Below are 19,888 nucleotides of genomic sequence, written 5' to 3' on the forward strand. Positions count from 1 at the left end.
GCACAACACGCTCGTCGCTCTGTCTGGTTCTGTGGTTCACTCAGTCACAGAATGTTTGTACAACTCAGTCCGCTCGCGGTCTGTTGAAATTATACCTAAATAATTTTATAAATGTCCAATCCAAATACTAGACAATCATGTGTTGTGCCTAAATGTCTACACAACTATCAATTCACCGGAAAAATTGTTTTTTGTGGTTCCAAAGGACTTTAAAATGCGAAGAAAATGGATAAAAGCTATGAAGAGATTAGATCCATTTGGAGATAAAAGCACAGTTTATTGTTGTGAAGACCATTTCGACGTAAGTATAGTGATTATATTTTATGTAGGTACATATACATATGCAATAATACCTAATAATTTTAATCTTAAAATGAAACAATTTCTAACCGGACTAATTGCGTGTTTATTGATTTTACATTGGCAGGAAAAATGTAAAATCAATAAATAGACCTACACGATTAATCCGGTTAAAAACAGTTTCATTATAAAATACAGTGATCGTTAATACCTAAGACATTACTATTATAATATTTTGTAGTTTGCAATGATTTAATACCTATAAACATAAACATAAAATCTAGTCAGTGGTACAAAACCTTTGGTGTCAGAACTTTCCGTTAAGTTATTACATACATATTATAATATCTTGAGAACAATGCAACTGTTTTGCGGTATCCTTTGTTTTCATTTATACTACTGTGACTACTGCTTTGCTCGCGTCGTCGGCTAGGTGTAGATGGCTAATAAGATTTTTCTTGTTTTAGATTGAAAATGATATGGAGAACTATATTAAATATAAATTGGTCGGGGGAAGAATTAAACTAAAACAGTGTATAGTTCCACACAAATTCAAATGTCAACAGGAAAAGGAAGATAAACCTCAGAGATCTGCAGTACAAAAACGTAATCGTATAGAATATTTTGAGAAACTATTAAATAAAGATGAAATTTCGGTGTTAGAAAATCCTGAAGAGATATTTTTTGTTAGCTGTAAAGATGAAATAGTAATGGAAGATCCATTAAGTTTTGGAAATAATGATCAGTGTTTAGAAATATCAAAAAAAAAGTAAGCGAGTGCAAGTAAATCTGAAAGCTATAGGTGTCCATAAATCAACCATGACTGTTAGCAAATGTTAAAACAAAGAGAAACAATATTTTCACCAGATGCAGTATCTTTTGGTTGTATGAACGACACATCTTCAAACGCCTCTTCACATAAAATGTTCAACCTTGAACAAAAATCAAAGAACACTAATGAAGACTAAGATTCGGAACTGGAATGCGAAACACTTTTTTTTAGTAACTATATGCAAAATTCTGCTCTTTTATCCATATCTAGAGGACCACAACTGTTGTTAGGTTTACCTAAAGAATGCTATTTTTGTATTAATATGTTATCTGAAACAACAAAATGTACTCCGCGGCCTACTATGTAATGTATCAGCAGTATTAGCAGACAGAGGTTTTAAAAATATTGCGCATTTTCTACAACAAGGTGAACATACTCTTGTAGCGTTATTCATAAAAATATTATTATATTATTATTTTAGCTCATCTACATTAATATTTAGTTAATAGATTATCCATAAGTTTATAACGTACCAAAATGTATCCCGACATATGGCCTGCACAATGCACATGTGGCGTACACATGTGCAGACCACACTAAAATATGTTCCTTGTTACTAACCCAATGTATTTAGTTATAATAACTCAGTTGAACAGTAAACGGCGATCGATAAACACGCTTTTCTTTGCCACCTTACCTTCTTTACCACACGCGGCAAAGTGGTGACCCCGACGTGATCAAATTATCGATTTGCCTTAAGTCAACTCGCGCGCGTTACTAATAAAAACAATAATGCAAAACGACCCGCGCTACCAATCTGCATCTGAGGAGCAACAAACTACAGCACAAGCGCTTCCAGAGCAGCCCGCACAGCCACATATGACAGCCGTCACGATGACATCGAGGATACCAGACTTCTGGCGGCAGCGACCACGGCTATGGTTCCACCAGTTTAACGCCATCGTGGACCCTCAAAAGGCAAGTGACCTCCATAAAAGTCAATTATTGATAGCTAAGTTGGGTCAAGACGAATTAAGTGACATTAGTGATTTATTAGATAATATGCCTGATACAGATAAATTTAAAACCTTACAAAATAGGCTTATTTCAATTTATGAGGAGTCAGAGACGCGCCAACTCAATCAATTACTAAACGAGATTGAATTGGGCGATCAGAAACCTTCGCAATTAATAAGACGCATGCGTGACCTCGGCAAAAATCGTATCCCCGAGGAAACTCTAAAACTACTTTAGACCGGTCGTCTCCCACACTCAATAAGAGCGGTCCTCACAGCATGCGACACAGGGGAGGTTAAATTAGATAGTTTAGCTACAATAGCCGACAGAATTTTAGAAAATACTAGAGCATCAGAACTATCGCCAATATCCAGGTCTGATTCTAAAGCCGATACAAACCATTTAGTATTAGAAATTAACGCTTTGAAACAACAAATCGCAGCGTTAACAACACAAATGAATAATAACAACGGCAACAACCGCGCGTCACGTACCCAACATCGCGATTTCCCGGGTCCGTCTAGGGCGCGCTCAAAAAGCCGTGACAATAGTGTAAGTTTTAGAAATAGACAAATTTTTAATAAACAAACTGCTAAGCCAGGCGAATTAGGATATAAGTGTTTTTATCATTTTATTTACGGACCGAAAGCATATAAATGTGGTGACATCCGTAACTGTAATAAACAGTCGGAAAACTAATTCCGACACCGGCTTGCATATCAAACAACTTAGCCGGTGTCGGAAATCAAAGTAATTCATACCGCTTATGTGTAACAGACTCCATAAGCGGAACACATTTTTTAATAGATACGGGCGCGGACATCTCTGTTTTGGCCACACAAAGGCAAAACAGACGCACGTCCGATTACATTTTATATGCGGCTAATGGTTCCAAAATTAACACATACGGTCAAAAAACCATTACCGTCAATTTAGGTTTACGTCGTCCTTTTAAATGGGATTTTATTTTAGCGGACGTACAAAAATCAATTATAGGTGCCGATTTTCTCGCGGCCAATAAATTAATGGTGGATTTACATGGTAAAAGGTTAGTGGACAAAATTACATTTTTATCTCGTCCCACTAACACCTCAACGTCTACCGAACCAAGTATTCGTTCAATAGATATTAACGACGAATACCATCAAATATTACAAAAATTTCCCGATATTACTAAATTAGAAAATTTTTCATCAAACCCAAAGCATAACGTACAACATCACATTCACACCACTGGTCCCCCGGTGCATGAAAAAGTTCGCCCTCTTAACCCCGAGAAATACAAATTAGCCAAAGCGGAATCCGAGAGAATGACTCAACTGGGCATTTGTAGACCTTCGAACAGCCCGTGGGCTAACCCACTTGTGTGCGTTACCAAAAAAAATGGTGAAATACGAGCATGTGGCGATTATCGTCGCTTAAATGCACAAACTATACCCGATCGATATCCTTTACCTAGATTACTCGACTTTACTTACATTTTAAAAGGTAAAACAATTTTTTCAAAAATCGATTTACGTAAGGCCTATCATAACATACCTATGGCTCCAGAGGATATACCTAAATCAGCAATCCTCACTCCTTTTGGTCTCTTCGAGTTCACCCGCTGTAATTACGGACTAAGGAACGCAGCCCAGGACTTCCAAAGATTAGTACACAACACCCTAAAAAATCTAGACTTTGCATTTGCCTACCTAGATGACATAATCATTAGCTCCGACTCTAAAGAAACCCATCTAAAACATCTCGAACTTGTTTTAGAGCGGTTAAACAATTGCGGGCTTACTATTAACACAGGTAAATGCGAGTTTGGAAAATCAGAACTAAATTTTCTTGGCTATCATATAAGTACCAACGGCATTAAGCCAAGCCAAGATAAGTCCGAAACCATTTCTAATTATCCTCGACCAAACACTATAGAGGAGTTAAGACGCTTTTTAGGTATGTTAAATTTTTATAGATTAAGTATTCCTAAGGCCGCCGAAATGCAAGCTCCACTAAATGCATACCTACATAACTCAAAAAAAAGGGATAAAACTTTAATAACATGGACCGAAACGGCGCTAAATGCGTTCGATCGATGTAAGCAAGCCATAAATGAAACCGTTACACTTTCGTATCCCGACACATGTGCGTCACTTATTTTAATGACAGACGCCTCAGATAGTTGTGTAGGTTCCGCATTACATCAACATGTAAATAATAAATTAGAACCTTTAGGATTTTTCTCCAAAAAACTAACGGAGACTCAAAAACGATATAGTACATACGATAGGGAATTATTAGCAATTTATATGGGTATAAAACATTTTCGACACATGGTTGAGGGCAGAGAGCTAACAATACTGACAGACCACCGTCCATTAACTTTTGCACTCACAAAAAAGGTCTCACCATCTGACTCACCGAGACGCTTAAGGCAATTAGATTTTATTTCCCAGTTTTGTGATAGTATTAAGTACATAGAAGGCGACAAAAACACAGTTGCTGACGCTTTATCTAGGATTAACGAAATTACTATGCCTAGTTTATTTGATTATAATAAGTTAGCTGAATTACAAAAAAGCGATTTAGAGTTAGAAAGCCTTCGCAAACAAGATAATCTCCAATTTAAATTAATTGCCATGCCCGATTCCGATGTTAAACTAATATGTGAAACATCTACTGAGGACGTACGCCCTTATCTACCCATCGCGTTTAGAGAGCTAGCTATAAAAACTTTACATAATGTTAGCCATCCCGGTATTGCAGCCACGAAACGTTTAGTTAAGTCTCGATATTTTTGGTCTAGTATGAATATAGATATAAAAAATTACGTTAAGAAATGTATACCTTGTCAAAAGTGTAAGATACAACGACATACAATTACACCATTAGGAACATTTGATAAGGCTTCTCGTTTATCCCATTGTCATTTAGATTTAATCGGTCCTCTTAAACCCTGTAATGATTATAAATATTGTGTAACTATGATAGATAGAGTAACCAAGTGGCCCGAGGTTGTACCTGTAAAGGATATTACAGCCGAGACGGTCGCTAAAGTATTTTTAGAACATTATATAGCTAGATATGGTTGTCCATTAAAAGTGACCACAGATAGAGGTGCGCAGTTTGAGTCCGACCTTTTCACTCAGTTATTAAAAAAACTCGGCATAGAGCGCGTCCGGACAACAGCTTATAATCCCAAAGCTAACGGCATGGTAGAACGATTGCATCGAACATTAAAAGCAGCTATCATGGCGAAATGCTTAAATAGCGCACAATGGGTGCAAGAATTGCCATTAGTTCTTTTAGGGTTGCGTACGGCAATAAAATCAGACCTAGGATACAGCCCTTCACAATTTCTATATGGATGTAGTCTTAGGTTACCAGGCGATATATTTAACTCAAGCCCTAAAACAAACATCAACGATCGTGAATTCATTAAACAGTTAATTAACAATCTTTCATCCGTTTCTAACCTCACGCATACGGACATACGAACACGGGACAATAAAGTATTTATCCATCCAGACCTAAATAATTGTTCCCACGTATTCGTTAGAAACGAGGCAAGACGATCGTTGGAGCCACCTTATGAAGGGCCTTTCCAGATTTTAGACCGTCATTCTAAGTATTACACTTTAGACTGTAACAACAAAAAAGTCACTGTGTCACTTGACCGTCTAAAACCCGCTTATTTATTAATTGCCGACGATATAGAGGTCTCAAGCCCAGGGAACAAAAAAACAGAACCCAATATCTCCATTACGCCGAGCCAGCCGCTAACACTTAAAACCAGATCTGGTCGCACGGTTAAGCGAACCGTGAAATTCGACATATGAGACACACTTGACATTCCAACAGAACTCAAAAGGCCGAGCAAAAAAATCTAGAACCCCATCGATTAGCTACGCGTCCCTTCACTCATCGCACGCCACAATCACACCCTGCACTTTGTACCTGCAAAAAAACAATGAACAAAAAAAAACAATGAACAAGGCAAAAACACAATTTACGAAGCAAGTGCCAAGCAACATGAGACAATAGAAACTCTCTCAAGACTCCATCAGTAGAGGCTACCGTCAGCGCATTGTAACGCTGACCAATACATTATCATCTGGCGTTACTACAGACATAGCATCACAGCTGCAAACAACGCGCTACGAGCGGTCTCGTCGCTACGGTGCCCGCATGTGACAATTTAGCTTAGAACAATACAATAACAAAAAATGTGAACAAACAGTGTCGTGCCACCCGAACAATGTACCTAGTTTATAAGTAGTTTTAATTTTAAGTACAGTTTCGGGGTTGATAATTTTATGTTATAGTAGTCTGATCTAAAGGGGGAGGTATATGTAGCGTTATTCATAAAAATATTATTATATTATTATTTTAGCTGTTATATTAAGAGCTGTGATAGCCCAGTGGATATGACCTCTGCCTCCGATTCCGGAGGGTGTGGGTTCGAATCCGGTCCGGGGCATGCACCTCCAACTTTTCAGTTGTGTGCATTTTAAGAAATTAAATATCACGTGTCTCAATCGGTGAAGGAAAACATCGTGAGGAAACCTGCATACCAGAGAATTATCTTAATTCTCTGCGTGTGTGAAGTCTGCCAATCCGCATTGGGCAAGCGTGGTGGACTATTGGCCTTATCCCTCTCATTCTGAGAGGAGACTCGAGCTCAGCAGTGAGCCGAATATGGGTTGATGACGACGACGACGATTATTTTAGCTCATCTACATTAATATTTAGTTAATAGATTATCCATAAGTTTATAACGTACCAAAATGTATCCCGACATATGGCCTGCACAATGCACATGTGGCGTACACATGTGCAGACCACACTAAAATATGTTCCTTGTTACTAACCCAATGTATTTAGTTATAATAACTCAGTTGAACAGTAAACGGCGATCGATAAACACGCTTTTCTTTGCCACCTTACCTTCTTTACCACACGCGGCAAACTCTGACCAGACGTCCTGCCGTAAGCACTAAAGTAAAACCGACCAAAAAAGAAGTTTTGGAGACAAAAAAAAAATGCAGCGTTACGGATACACGTAGAAAGAGCTATCAGCAGACTTAGATTCTTTGAGTTCATGTTGCCACATACTTGTGTAGATCTAAAGCAAGTCGACCTGTCAGATTCAGTGGTGATTTCAGCATGTGGAATAGTTAATCTTCAAATCAGTCTGTTTCATTTAGAGTAACTTCCTAGTGTTATAAGCAAAAGACGTTTATTTTATTAAATTAAAAATATACGATTATGAGGTTACGTACGTTCCGTTTTCCACCAATGTTTGTGTTATTTATAGAGTTCTAATTAAACTATATTACATTAGGATAATGTTATTTTATTAATTTGTCAAACATATTTTCCTTCCAAAACTTTACACATTTTTCAAAAAGATACCACAATATTTTTTATTATAAACTACTTCATGCACATCAACATTCCATAAGGTTTCAAAGTGAACGTGTGCAATACAAAATAGGGCATTTCTTTTTCCGGTAATTTCCATTTGTGTTTGTATCTGAGCATAATATTTTTTGCCTAGTTTATTACCTTTAAAATACGTTATAAAAGTGTTTGCTTTGGTTGGACACTTTACTTCTATAACGCAGTCATCAGTAGCCCATCAGGCGCGGCAACAATCATAGGCCACTAATTTTTTATAAAAAAAACAGATTCCACTATCCTTATATTGTGTATTTTCGCGACTTCCCCGACATCTTTTTCTAATATTTTTCCTCTTTTGATAGCATTTGTTCTATTAAAAGTTACAGCACAAAATATTTCTTCTACTAAAGAGCCATCCTTTGTTCTACACTGAGCAGCTTCGTGCTTGTGGTATTGTACCCTTCCTCGCATTTCGGCGGCAACGAAATCACTATTTGTTGATTAGTAATGCGCAACCATTAATCCATCTATTTTAGGTAGATTATCTGATTGCCCTTTTTCGAATCCTTCATCCATTTTATTAATCGAATAATATTTACTATTATTAGACTAGTAACTTAACACGCGAACGAAAACCATCAGTCTAACACAACAAAACACTGCGCAAACTATTATATCTACTATAACCCAAGGAACATATTTACTCAGGAGATATAACAGCTGGAGACTTGATACTAAGCGACCCATGGTCCACGTTGTGACATGACGTCACAAGCGGTCACGCGACTGTTAGCGGGACTCGATATTTTTCGAAACTTTGAACGCCTATAAAATCAAAACTATTAGGTATTTTTGACTACAACAAAAGTTAGTGAGTTTGTATACATACAGGCTTTACTAAGACAACATTTCAAGTGATTTGGCATACCTAGTAACATTCTTCATTATATTTATATTAAGATTAAAGTAAATAGATAAAAGACAAACAGCAGGTGGTCTACTGTTTAGTAATTCGTTAATACACCACCCGACTTCTTTGAGCTTTGTTTTTTTTTCTTACTAAACATTTTCTAGTTAATACATCAACGCTTGTGATTGTGATCGTGAGCGTGATCGTTGTAATCGCTTAGTGGAATTTGGAATGTCACCATATTCTTTGGTGTGTCTTCAAACGTCAAAAAGCACTAATAGTAACTATAATTACTAGTCTGTCTCACCAAAGATTACAGTGTATTATTGGAAATAGATAGGCTACTCGAACTTTTTTCGGAACGAATGTGATAGCGCCATCTAGTGACTAGATACAATATTTTTAGTATAGTAAAAAGTATAAAAATAATAATGCATATTTTTTGTAAAGGAGAGACATTTTTGATTTTGTAATAGTTGAAGAAACCTATTGAGAAAAACAAAAAAAAAGACAAAAAGTTTTCCTTTGATACCCCGGGCTCGAACTCAGGATTATTATATTGTACATTTGTTATGCACCACTAGGCCAAATTACTATGTGGAAATCGTTGAAATTAATGTACACTTACTGTTTTTCTTTAATAATCCCTTTGCTTTAGAAATACACATTCTTTCTATTACACGTCAAAATTAAAAGGATAAATAATTCTTTTTTTTCGGTTTTTTTTCCGTACTTACACGGGTTTAATCTCTAAAAACATTCAAGTACGTACACATCATATGTAATTGTATTTACTATCCTGGAATCTTAAATCTAGGATGTAGATGGCGCTGCTTCATAAAGATATCACGTTCTTCTAAGTTCCCATGGCATGTGTCTCACTGTCTGTATTGGTCTGTATTCTGTGCAAATTCAAATTGTAAAAAAAACTTTACGTGTGGTGTGATGTGACATGACAGTGTAAATTAAATTTCATTTTATAAAATTTATAATTCAATCAATTTTTAGTAAATATGTCGAACGAGAATGAGTTTGAACCCCTGGAACCATCACTGAAAAACGTAATCGACCAAAAGTCCCTACGATGGATATTCGTTGGAGGGAAAGGTGGAGTAGGCAAAACTACGTGCAGGTTATTGAAATTACTATATTTTCTTTTATTATTTCCTCGGTCGATTACTTAGTCAGTTGTTAATTGTTGTTACAGTTGCAGCCTGGCTATCCAACTTTCCAAAGTTAGAGAATCGGTGCTTATCATATCCACAGATCCAGCGCACAATATTTCAGATGCGTTCGACCAGAAATTTTCTAAAGTAAGTGATTTAGTGCGGTCGTAAAAAGCCAATAATAATTAACATTACATTTCATTAAATATAACGAGTTTCTGCTGTCATAATATTCATCCTTTTCTATTTCTATTATTACCATATAATTTTCTTTAAATTCGAAGTTTTTAAGATTTCTGTTTGACACAAAATATGCCAATCATCTCTATTACTCGTTCACTTCTATCATCATCCACTTCCTTTACACATATCCTCTTTCAACCACTTCAATCATCTCTTCTTTTGCCTTCCTCTCCTATTGTGTCCTTCCACTCGCAAGTTCAACAAAAACCCATCAAACTGAGAATTTCACGGCCTCTGTGGTGCAGTGGTATGCGCAGTGGATTTACAAAACGGAGGTCCTGGGTTCGATCCCCGGCTGGGCAGATTGAGATTTTCTTATTTGGTCCAGGTGTGGCAGGTAGGAGGCTTCGGCCGTAGCTAGTTACCACCCTACCGGCGAAGACGTACCGCCAAGTGATTTAGTGTTCCGGTATGATGTCGTGTAGAAACCGAAAGGTGGGTGGATTTTCATCCTCCTCCTAACAAGTTAGCCTGCTTCCATCTTAGACTGCATCATCACTTACCAACAGTTGAGATTGTAGTCAAGGGCTAACTTGTAAAGAATAAAAAAAAAAATATCCCAAGGAGAGTTAACATCAAGCATGTGGCCGGTCATAAACTCATTAGCCAAAACAAATAAAAAACAATATATTTGTTTATAAGCCCCTTAAATATAATAATAATGGTGAGTTATTATCAGCTTTTTTTGCTTTCAGGTACCGACAAAAGTAAAAGGCTTTGAGAATTTATTTGCGATGGAAATTGACCCTAACGTAGGCCTAACAGAGTTGCCTGAAGAGTATTTTGAAGGAGAGACAGAAGCCATGAGGCTCGGTAAAGGTGTAATGCAAGAGATTGTTGGAGCATTTCCTGGTATAGATGAAGCTATGAGCTATGCAGAGGTTCACATTTTGATTTCTTAACATTTTATTTTAAATATATATATACTAAACAGTTAGTTAGTTACTTAGAATTACTAGGAGTTATTAAGACTTTCCAGTAAGGCTGAATGAATTGGGATGAAAATTAGCATAGATATATATTATTGTCAATTTATATTAGGTGAAATTGAATTGTATTTGTCATCAAATAAAAGAAATTAATCTGGAATTTAGCACAAATGCTGCTTTTAACCTAATATTTCTACTGGAACAGTATGAGAATTAACTTTGCGGGCCCAACTAGTTTTTTTTTGTTAGGTCTTGATCTAAGAACTTCACAAAGGGACAATACAAAGTACAAAAATTATTATTATTGTTTTATTTCAATACACTATTGGTATTTTTGGTATTTTTCATAGGTGTTATTCTATATTTTTGTCAAGAATTTGAGTAGTAAATCTAAAAAAAAACAGTATTTTATAAAAATTACTATAATAAGTATAAGTTGCTAGAAATTATTGTTAATTGCGTAGATACTCGTAGTATATGCAGGGTATCTACTAGGAAAATGATTTGTGTTAGAATTAATAATAAAGAGGCTTTGTTTGAAAATTACAGGTGATGAAGCTGGTAAAAGGGATGAATTTCAGTGCAGTGGTTTTTGACACGGCCCCCACCGGGCACACCCTGCGACTGCTGTCCTTCCCACAGGTTGTTGAAAAGGGACTTGGGAAGTTAATGCGCTTGAAATCTAAGGTATACTATCAATGTTTTCATTATTCCGTTTCATCAAAGAAATGTGTCTTGGAAACTATGATAGGGTAGTTGACACAAATCAAAATAAATATAAACAATTTAAGACCTTTTTAAAGAAAATGTCAACTAGCCTATTACTTACTAAAATAATTTTTTTAAGACTCATTAATTAATTTTGACGAAACTCTGTAAGGAGTACTATTGTCGATCTTATTTCGCCTAGAATGTGGGCTTAGCACACGATCAACGACATATTTTGACGGTCTCCGTGACATAGTGGTATGCCTGGTGGATTTACAAGACAGAGGTCCTGGGTTCGATCTCCGGCTGGGCCGATTGAGGTTTTCTGAATTGGTCCAGGTCTGGCTGGTGGGATGCTTCGGCCGTGGCTAGTTACTACCCTACCGGCAAAGACGTACCGCCAAGCGATTTAACATTCCGGTAAGATGTCGTGTAGAAACCGAAAGGTGTGTGGATTTTCATCCTCCTAACAAGTTAGCCCGCTTCCATCTTAGATTGCAACATCGCTTACCATCAGGTGAGATTGTAGTCAAGGGCTAACTTGTAAAGAATAAAATAAAAAGGGATTGTTCCAGTCCCATCTTTTTCATCCCAATGCAATGAAAAATATATTTCCGGTTGTGTCAATTGGTTGACATTTATTTATTTCTTTTTGCAAAATATGTCATTGGTCGCGTCCGTCGACCAATAGTAGTGAACAAAGTGGTAAATATTGCTCTCTTTCACAGTGATGGGATGAAAAAGAGAGATATTTTCAATGATGCTGACCTTCTCCTTTTAAGATATGTATGTCTTAGACACATACAGATGGTTAATTCGTTTTCATCATAATATTCCAATTTATATTCATCATATCACAGCTGAAGGACTTTAAGTATTGCAGTGTTGGCCGACCCCCCACCAGGTGGACTGACGACATCAAGCGAGTCGCAGGTATTCGCTGGATGCAGGCGGCTCAGTATCGTGATGTTTGGAAGTCCCTACAAAAGGCCTATGTCCTGCAGTGGACGTCCATCGCCTGATATGATGATGATCTGCTGTAATTAAGGTGTTTTTGAATTCAGGTGGCACCATTCATCAACCAAGTGGCAACAATCTTCGGACTCGCCGAATTCAACTCTGACATATTCAGCAACAAAATGGATGAAATGCTGTCAGTTATAACTCAAGTGAACACACAGTTCAAAGATCCGAATCAGACAACTTTTGTGTGCGTTTGCATAGCAGAGTTCCTCTCTTTGTATGAAACTGAGAGATTAGTGCAGGAGCTTACCCGATGTGGTATAGACACACACAATATAATTGTGAATCAGTTGTTATTGCATGCTTCGGCTCCATGCGAGCTGTGTGCTGCAAGGCATAAAGTCCAGGAGAAATACTTGGACCAAATTGCTGACTTGTACGAAGACTTCCATGTAACCAAGCTGCCTTTGCTAGATAAAGAGGTACGCGGCGCCACAGCTGTGAACGCTTTCTCAGAGTATCTAATCAACCCGTATGTACCGCCCACATCTAGCACGTAATAGTAGTAATAATAGTAGTAGGAGAGCCGATGAGGGGATTTTTGCAGTTACTCGAGCGCGGCAGATGAACACAAGAGTATTGCACGTTGTTGAGTACCTCCACCAAGTATGAGTTCTTAATATTGGTGGGTACGTTTAGGGCAACCAAAAAAGAAACTCCAGAAATACTTATTCAACCAGCACGTCAGATTAAGATAAGGTGGGTGAGCTAATAGCTAAAAACTGCACATTTCGAAAGTTACGATTTGAGCGTAACGTAATGGAATGAGAGGGTTTCTAAGTTACAAAATAAAACCCTTATATTTTAGTTCTCGAGATACGAGCGCGATTAATTTATTACTTATTTGGAAGGAAATAACCTAGTAATTAATCGCTAAAATTTTGTGACAATTTCAGTAAGCAATTTGCTTTTTAAGTCTGTAGTTTTTTTTTCCACCGATGAAAGCGGAAAAAGTAAATAACCATTTATTCTTCGTATAACTTAATCTACCAAATGCAATCGGCCCCCATGACGCTCGAGTAACTGCAAATTTAGCATCCTGGGCTCCCCTACTATAATATATAATGTAGCATTATTATTTCCTATTTAATTATAATTATAGGTTGGGGGCTTAAACCGTAATAGAATGCGGTTATTGAGACAAATTATTAAGAGCTAAAGGCTAGTTATTAATATTTTCTTTTAGTAAATCACATTTGATTCGAAAATCAGTAATTAATGTAATCATAAATTAAGATAATTAAAAAGTTTCGTGAAAAATATCTAGCTTAAATCAAATTTAAAAGCATTTCAGTACTTGTCAAAATATTGTAAGTACAATTATTTTTTTTAATTCCATAATTACCTTGAGTATAATGGAATGCAATTATTTCATTGATAGAGTATAATGGAATGCAATTATTTCATTATAGAGTATAATGGAATGCAATTATTTCATTATAGAGTATAATGGAATACAATTATTCCATTATACTCAAAAATAAAATTACCTGATTTTTTTTCAATTTAAAAGATAAAAATGAGAAAATTTACACCCCTTACTCTATTATTAACTACCATGGTCACGATTTTTAAATATTTGTATTTTTTTTGTATTTGCAACCTAAATAGTGCCACGTCAATCGTTAAAAATCCCAGAATCCGTATTGTTTTCCTTGTTGAAAGTAAAAATCTTTTAAAATGTTAGGTGGGCCGGGATAGCCCAGTGAATATGTCCTTCGATTCGGAGGGCGTAGGTTCAAATAAAAAAAAATATATATCACATGTCTCAAAGATGAAGGGAAAACTCCGTGACAAACCATCCGCATTGGGCCAGTGTGGTGGACTATTAAGCCTAACTCCGCTCATTTTGAGAGGAGACTCGTGCTCAACAGCAAGCTGAATATGGTTTTTAATGATGATTTCAGGATTTGATGATGATGATGCCGATAATTCAAAGATTTTACGGGATTTTTTTGAATAAAATTTCTATGTAGGTTACTGACTCAAATAAAACACATATTTAAAAAATTTACACCATACCATTATTAATAGCACAAGGAATATCAATTTTCAATTGTAAACATTTTCTTCTTGAACTTAAAAAAAATTGAGATAAGTTTTTTTTTTTCATCTTTCTTGAGTAGTTTTAAGCAGGTCCATTTTCTAGAGGCGGCTTTAAATTTTAGAACACGGTGTTTAAGCAATGCCTTATATAAATTACTGTGTAGGTGTAGCTTAATATATGTACCTACTATAATACTAATGGTTCAGTCATGATTCTATATATTAAAATTTTGATGTGATTCAGTTGAATACAAATGCCTTCTCAAAATGTTTCTTTTATTAGAAAAAGTTGACACCAACAAGTGATATTTACAAAAGTACGTGTAAATATATGTTCATTTGAATATCATCGAAATGTATAGTGTTCCAGAGTGTTAAAATATTTATCTTTGTTTATATGACAAATATTCCAAATAAAAACTTATTCTATACAAACCATAATTGTTTTTTTTTACACATTTTGAAAGTTTAGTGTTGTTCTCTAGTTCTTTTTTTTTTGTAGAAATCAAAATATAACCGTTTTCCCCCCAAAGGGCAGAAAACGATTATTTAGGTTTCAGCCGAAGCTTGATCCACTTACGAGATTACCCTCCAAATTTTGCCCGTTCGCAGTGTTCCTACCCTACATTTCATTGGGTAAATGAGGTTTTGACATAACATCACGCCGTCATCCGCCGGCATGTCGCTTGACAGTTGTCAATGTCAATCAGTACTCTCGTAAGCCGGCAAGGCATGAAATTTTAGTGGATCAAGCTTCGGCTGAAACCTAAATAATCGTTTTCTGCCCTTTGGGGGGAAAACGGTTATATTTAGGTGTTCGAGCCTTCAGCTTGATCCACTTACGAGATGTGTTTATATTCTGCCGGCGATGGCAAGGCGTACTGTGATGACCATTTTTTATGATAGTAAAAGAAATGATAATCATTATACATGTAAATTAATGATCAACGACGTTTAAATTATCAGTATATAAATCAGTATATTATCAGTGATTATCATAGAGACAAAATATTTTTCTCATCTCTGAAGTAATTAACTAGATATCAAATTTAATTGATATTATAATTATTGTCATTTAATTAATCACAGTTATTAATGTAGATTTCACCCAAAAGTAACACACATATTTTTATCAATTGATATTTTATTTAATGGTAAAAACAAAACCTATACAACCCATATATTCATTTAAATTGGTGTACATATGCTGCACTTAAAGCTGTAAAGTAGTAAAGTAAACCTCAAAACATCTGAGGAACTTCTTCAAGACAGCGTAGATATATTGACTACCTACTTTAAATTTCTATTGTATTTTTTTTTTTTTAAATCTGTATTTACAGATGCTTTTAAAATTATATGAGAAAGCTGAAAGCGTGCTAATTTCAATAAGCTTCGCAGTTATCCCGAAATGACTGCGAGCAGCTAATTTAATCTTTGTCTTCCGCTAGACATAATAAACAAACCAGATTCATTGACATGTCCAATAATTTCTTTACCCAAATATAACAAATTTGTAATATCAGTTTGTACTAATAGATATAGCCCTCTGACTACATAAAGGTAACCAAACCAATGTTTGATCTGTATTTTGTCAGAACCGTACTGTGTATAGTCAAAACATGAACTCTCCACTCAAGATAAAAACAAGGAGTCATGACATGCTACTTAAAATAAGCTATCAGTTGAGTATTTAAATAGACTCATAGGTGACCAACCATGTTAGAGGTTTTGGTTTTAAAATTGGTTTCAATGCTAGTCTAACTTTAGGTTGATCAAGTACCTAGGTAATTATCTACTCGATAATTTTTGGGTTTATAAACCTATTTGACTAAGGATTTCTAAAGATCAATAGTTCTGAGTACGAGTTCTGATTTATTTATTAAGTATTTGCTAAAATGAAGTCCTACCGAAGTAGGATCTAAATGTTAACCCATTCCAACATATCCAAGCTTGATTACACGTATTAATTGTGAATTTACGCCAAGCTGTTTCTAAAATGTTCTGTCCTCTGTTGCGAAGGACCTTAGTAGTACAGCAAGCACATACAATATGTTACTGAATGTGACCTGTTGGTACTCGCGAAAGAAATGTTAGATTGTTAATTGTAAATGGTTGGCTCTTGGTTCTCTGGTACAATGGAGACCTGGAGAAGAGGAATATCATAAACTTTCTCTCCTATCTGGAGCTACCAGAAGATAGGTTCTCAAGCAGTGATTAAGATGTCTCGAATTTAAGGTACTAGCGTTGAAGATGGAAATAAGCTAGGGGCCACCACAGCCTTTAGTTTAAGTCTTTGCTGAAGACGTCGACGAATGGGCAATACTAGAAAAGCAATCATATTTTAGATTGGTTAGATCACTGCCCTTGCACTGGTAAACAAGTCTACTTCTGGTTTTTCCATCACCTTGAATGTTGTCTGAAGAGCTTCGTAACTTAAGAATTTAATCTAGCAATTCTTATAATCGGTATAGACCCGTCTGTAATCCCAGAACAGTACCTGGCTTAGGTATATTTGAAGCTGGTTAGCTAATTTACTGCTAGATTACTATCAAGAATTTACTGCTTAATGCAAAGAGGTATAGATTTATAGATTTGTTATCTTCTTGAAATATTGCATACAGTTTTTTCTATCTAAGGTCATTTCCCACTCTCTCTCTCTCATAGAAAATCCAATACAATCCATAATATCTCTTTAAGCTTGTGTCAAACATGTTGCCGTTCATTTTAGAAACTGTTTATGAATATTAAGTTTCTTATAGTTCTCGACTGAATCCTACTGCATCTGATGTCATAAAATTTCAAGTAGATGGTCTTCTCTAATACGTATGGAGATATATTGTATAATGTATACTGAATGAGGCGAGGAGCACGCATAATTTATAAATATTATACACTGCTATAACAGTTGCAAGCCACCATGCCCACCAGCGAAATTTCTTTGTGAGTAAGTAGCATTTCTTGACTGTTCTTTTGTACTGTCTTTGGCGACATACAGGCGATTTTCCTATTTGTGTTGACATGAGATTGAATTTTCGATAGTTTATATAGATACCACCCAATATTGGGTAGCTGTATCTACCACCTATATGATGTTTACAGGCAGTATGCTTAAATCGTTGTTAAAAAGAATATCATCTATAAGTAAAGTAACTAAGTATAAGTAGGATGAAATCTGAATTACTTAGCTAAATATATATCCATTAACAAATCTATACAGAGTTATCATTCTACAAAGTAGAAATTTTTCAAAGGTTTAAGAACAGAAACCGTCTATGAGGCAGGGAAAGATGTGGCTTGTGATACCTTTGCCTGTACATTCAAGATATATAAAGCGACGGAATGATTGTATCGGCAAATCAAATAAGCTTTTGTGGGCAAGAGTAATTAATTAATACGGCCATATTTTCCCCTTGAAGGAGAAGGAAATATTTATTCGTTCCTAACTCTCTTAATTTCCCCACAATATTTGTATTATATGAAAAAATTTCCATAGATTAATTTAAAATCTATCATATATGACAGATTGACAAACTTAGAGAAGAAATGCAAACAAAGTGTAATTTTAGATCCAGGCACACTTAATTAAGTGCATGAATATTTTGAGCACTAAGATCTTTTTGACTTCAAATATAATTTATTTATTTTTCCTTCTCATATTTAGTTTGTGGACATTATCTCGAGCCAGAGCTTCTATGGAGTGACTTGTTTTAATTGGGTCTGGTACCGGGAATCGAACCCGAGCCTTTGTGTGTGAGCCAAATATCTAGCCAATAATGACTAAACCATACCGGAAAATATTTATTTATTACATCTTGCATTTTAATATGGTAAAGCCTGTTGAGTTTCGGTGGCTAAATGGGTGTTGTACAGTGAAATACATTGCAAAAGATTGTGGAATCTCTTATTGGAGGCTTTATTATAGGTCTCAGGCATTGTATGATTTCCACCCTTTTTGTATCTAAAGTGCAGTCATATCACGAGTATCTGAAGTGCAACATTCACTGTCACTGCCACTGCATTATGAAGTGATTGTCTGTGAACGCAGGGTCATCTTTGCTAATGCACTATTTAGTATTATCTTCAGTCAAGTGAAGACTGGACTGTTGTTGTATATTCGAATATTCGCGAAGCTTCTGGGAATGATATCCTTGCTTGGCTAGGAATTTTTACTGCATGTCCCATTTTGCTTTAAGATAAAGTATTTATCAAAATAAAAAGATTAGTTTCCTGGTCTTGCTTGTCTTGCTAAGATAATCTTCTAACTGAACGGGAGCAATCCAACAACATTCAGTATTTATATACTCTAATAACATTGTATGATGCTTGGTTCTAAGATTTTATTACGTTGCTCCATTAAACTTTCTGTGCAAAGTAATTTTTTCTTCCGATACAGTCAAGACGAGGCAACTTCGTCCATAAGAAAGGCCATCAACTGGATCTCTTAATATATACAAAGCCTCTCAAAATAGAAGAAGGGCAGTAAGGACAAAGAACATCCGTTTTAAAGAACCTATTATCGTATGCATCGATCAGAAATATTTGTTTCATTGTTAAAAGTAGGAAATAAATCAGGACTCACAGCAGTAGTTAAATAATTATGTTAGGTTCAAATGATAAGTATGTTTTTGCGTTCTCTAAGCCCATGCGAGCTTTAGACACTATAAACATGCGGTAAATGGAGAGTAGGTATAGTGAAACGCAGTTAATTTTCATATTCCACTGAAATCTTTTCTTCGAACACATCCAGGTTTGGTATGTTACCAAGGAGCTTCAATATTGATGATAAAAATTCATCAAGCATTTATAACTTTCTTAAAGACTCCCAATCAACTTGAGTTTACATACGTTATGTATTCCATGATCTATAAAGATCGTCATTAAGCTGATTACTGACGTCCAGGGACACTGGTAATTGAAGAGTACCCAAATACGCGCCTTAGACTTCAGGCGCGCAGCCGACAAGGCAGCTGTCAGAGGTCACTTAAAGGACAAGCAAATATCAAATAGCTGACAAATAGATATCGTAAACGCCGGCCGTCTCAGCCAAAGCATCGACGGACAACTCAGATGACGTCTCAGTTAGCGAATCAGCCGTGCAGCCGACATTCCAGGCGACGCGTTGGTCAACATCCCAGACGACGCGTCAGCCGATATTTTGAACAACGTCTCAATCAGCGAATCAGCCGACATCTCAGACGACACGTCAGCCGACATCTCAGATGAAGTCCCATTAAACGACACCTCAGCCAACGTCTGAGCAGCCGACGTCTGTGCGGCCGACGTCTGTACAGCCGACGTCTCAGCCGACGTCTGTACAGCCGACGTCTCAGCCGACGTCTGTACACTCGACGTCTCAGCCGACGTCTGTACAGCCGATGTCACAGCC

General features: G+C 36.2%; 2 protein-coding genes across 3 annotated transcripts; both read left to right on the forward strand.

Moving 5' to 3' along the window:
• Positions 1-5: 5 nt before the first annotated feature.
• Positions 6-8,483, forward strand: LOC112047118 (uncharacterized). 2 transcript variants are annotated; one of them, XM_052887799.1, is made up of 2 exons: positions 6-301; positions 768-8,483. In XM_052887799.1, the coding sequence occupies exon 2, from the start codon at positions 3,115-3,117 to the stop codon at positions 5,911-5,913; it is 2,799 nt and encodes a 932-aa protein (XP_052743759.1). In that variant the 5' UTR covers positions 6-301; positions 768-3,114; the 3' UTR covers positions 5,914-8,483. The 2 variants fall into 2 exon arrangements, with proteins under 2 accessions (XP_052743759.1, XP_052743760.1); XM_052887800.1 differs by having other exon boundaries at positions 18-301; positions 768-2,666.
• An 821-nt stretch (positions 8,484-9,304) lies between these two features.
• LOC112057988 (ATPase ASNA1 homolog) lies at positions 9,305-14,937 on the forward strand. Its single transcript, XM_024098621.2, has 5 exons — positions 9,305-9,519; positions 9,595-9,700; positions 10,492-10,677; positions 11,275-11,412; positions 12,498-14,937. Exons 1-5 carry the CDS (start codon positions 9,401-9,403, stop codon positions 12,954-12,956), a joined length of 1,008 nt encoding a protein of 335 aa, XP_023954389.1. The 5' UTR covers positions 9,305-9,400; the 3' UTR covers positions 12,957-14,937.
• The last annotated feature ends 4,951 nt before the right edge of the window (positions 14,938-19,888 follow it).

Source organism: Bicyclus anynana, chromosome 20 (genome assembly GCF_947172395.1).
Source record: "Bicyclus anynana chromosome 20, ilBicAnyn1.1, whole genome shotgun sequence".
Classification (NCBI taxonomy): Eukaryota; Metazoa; Arthropoda; class Insecta; order Lepidoptera; family Nymphalidae; genus Bicyclus; species Bicyclus anynana.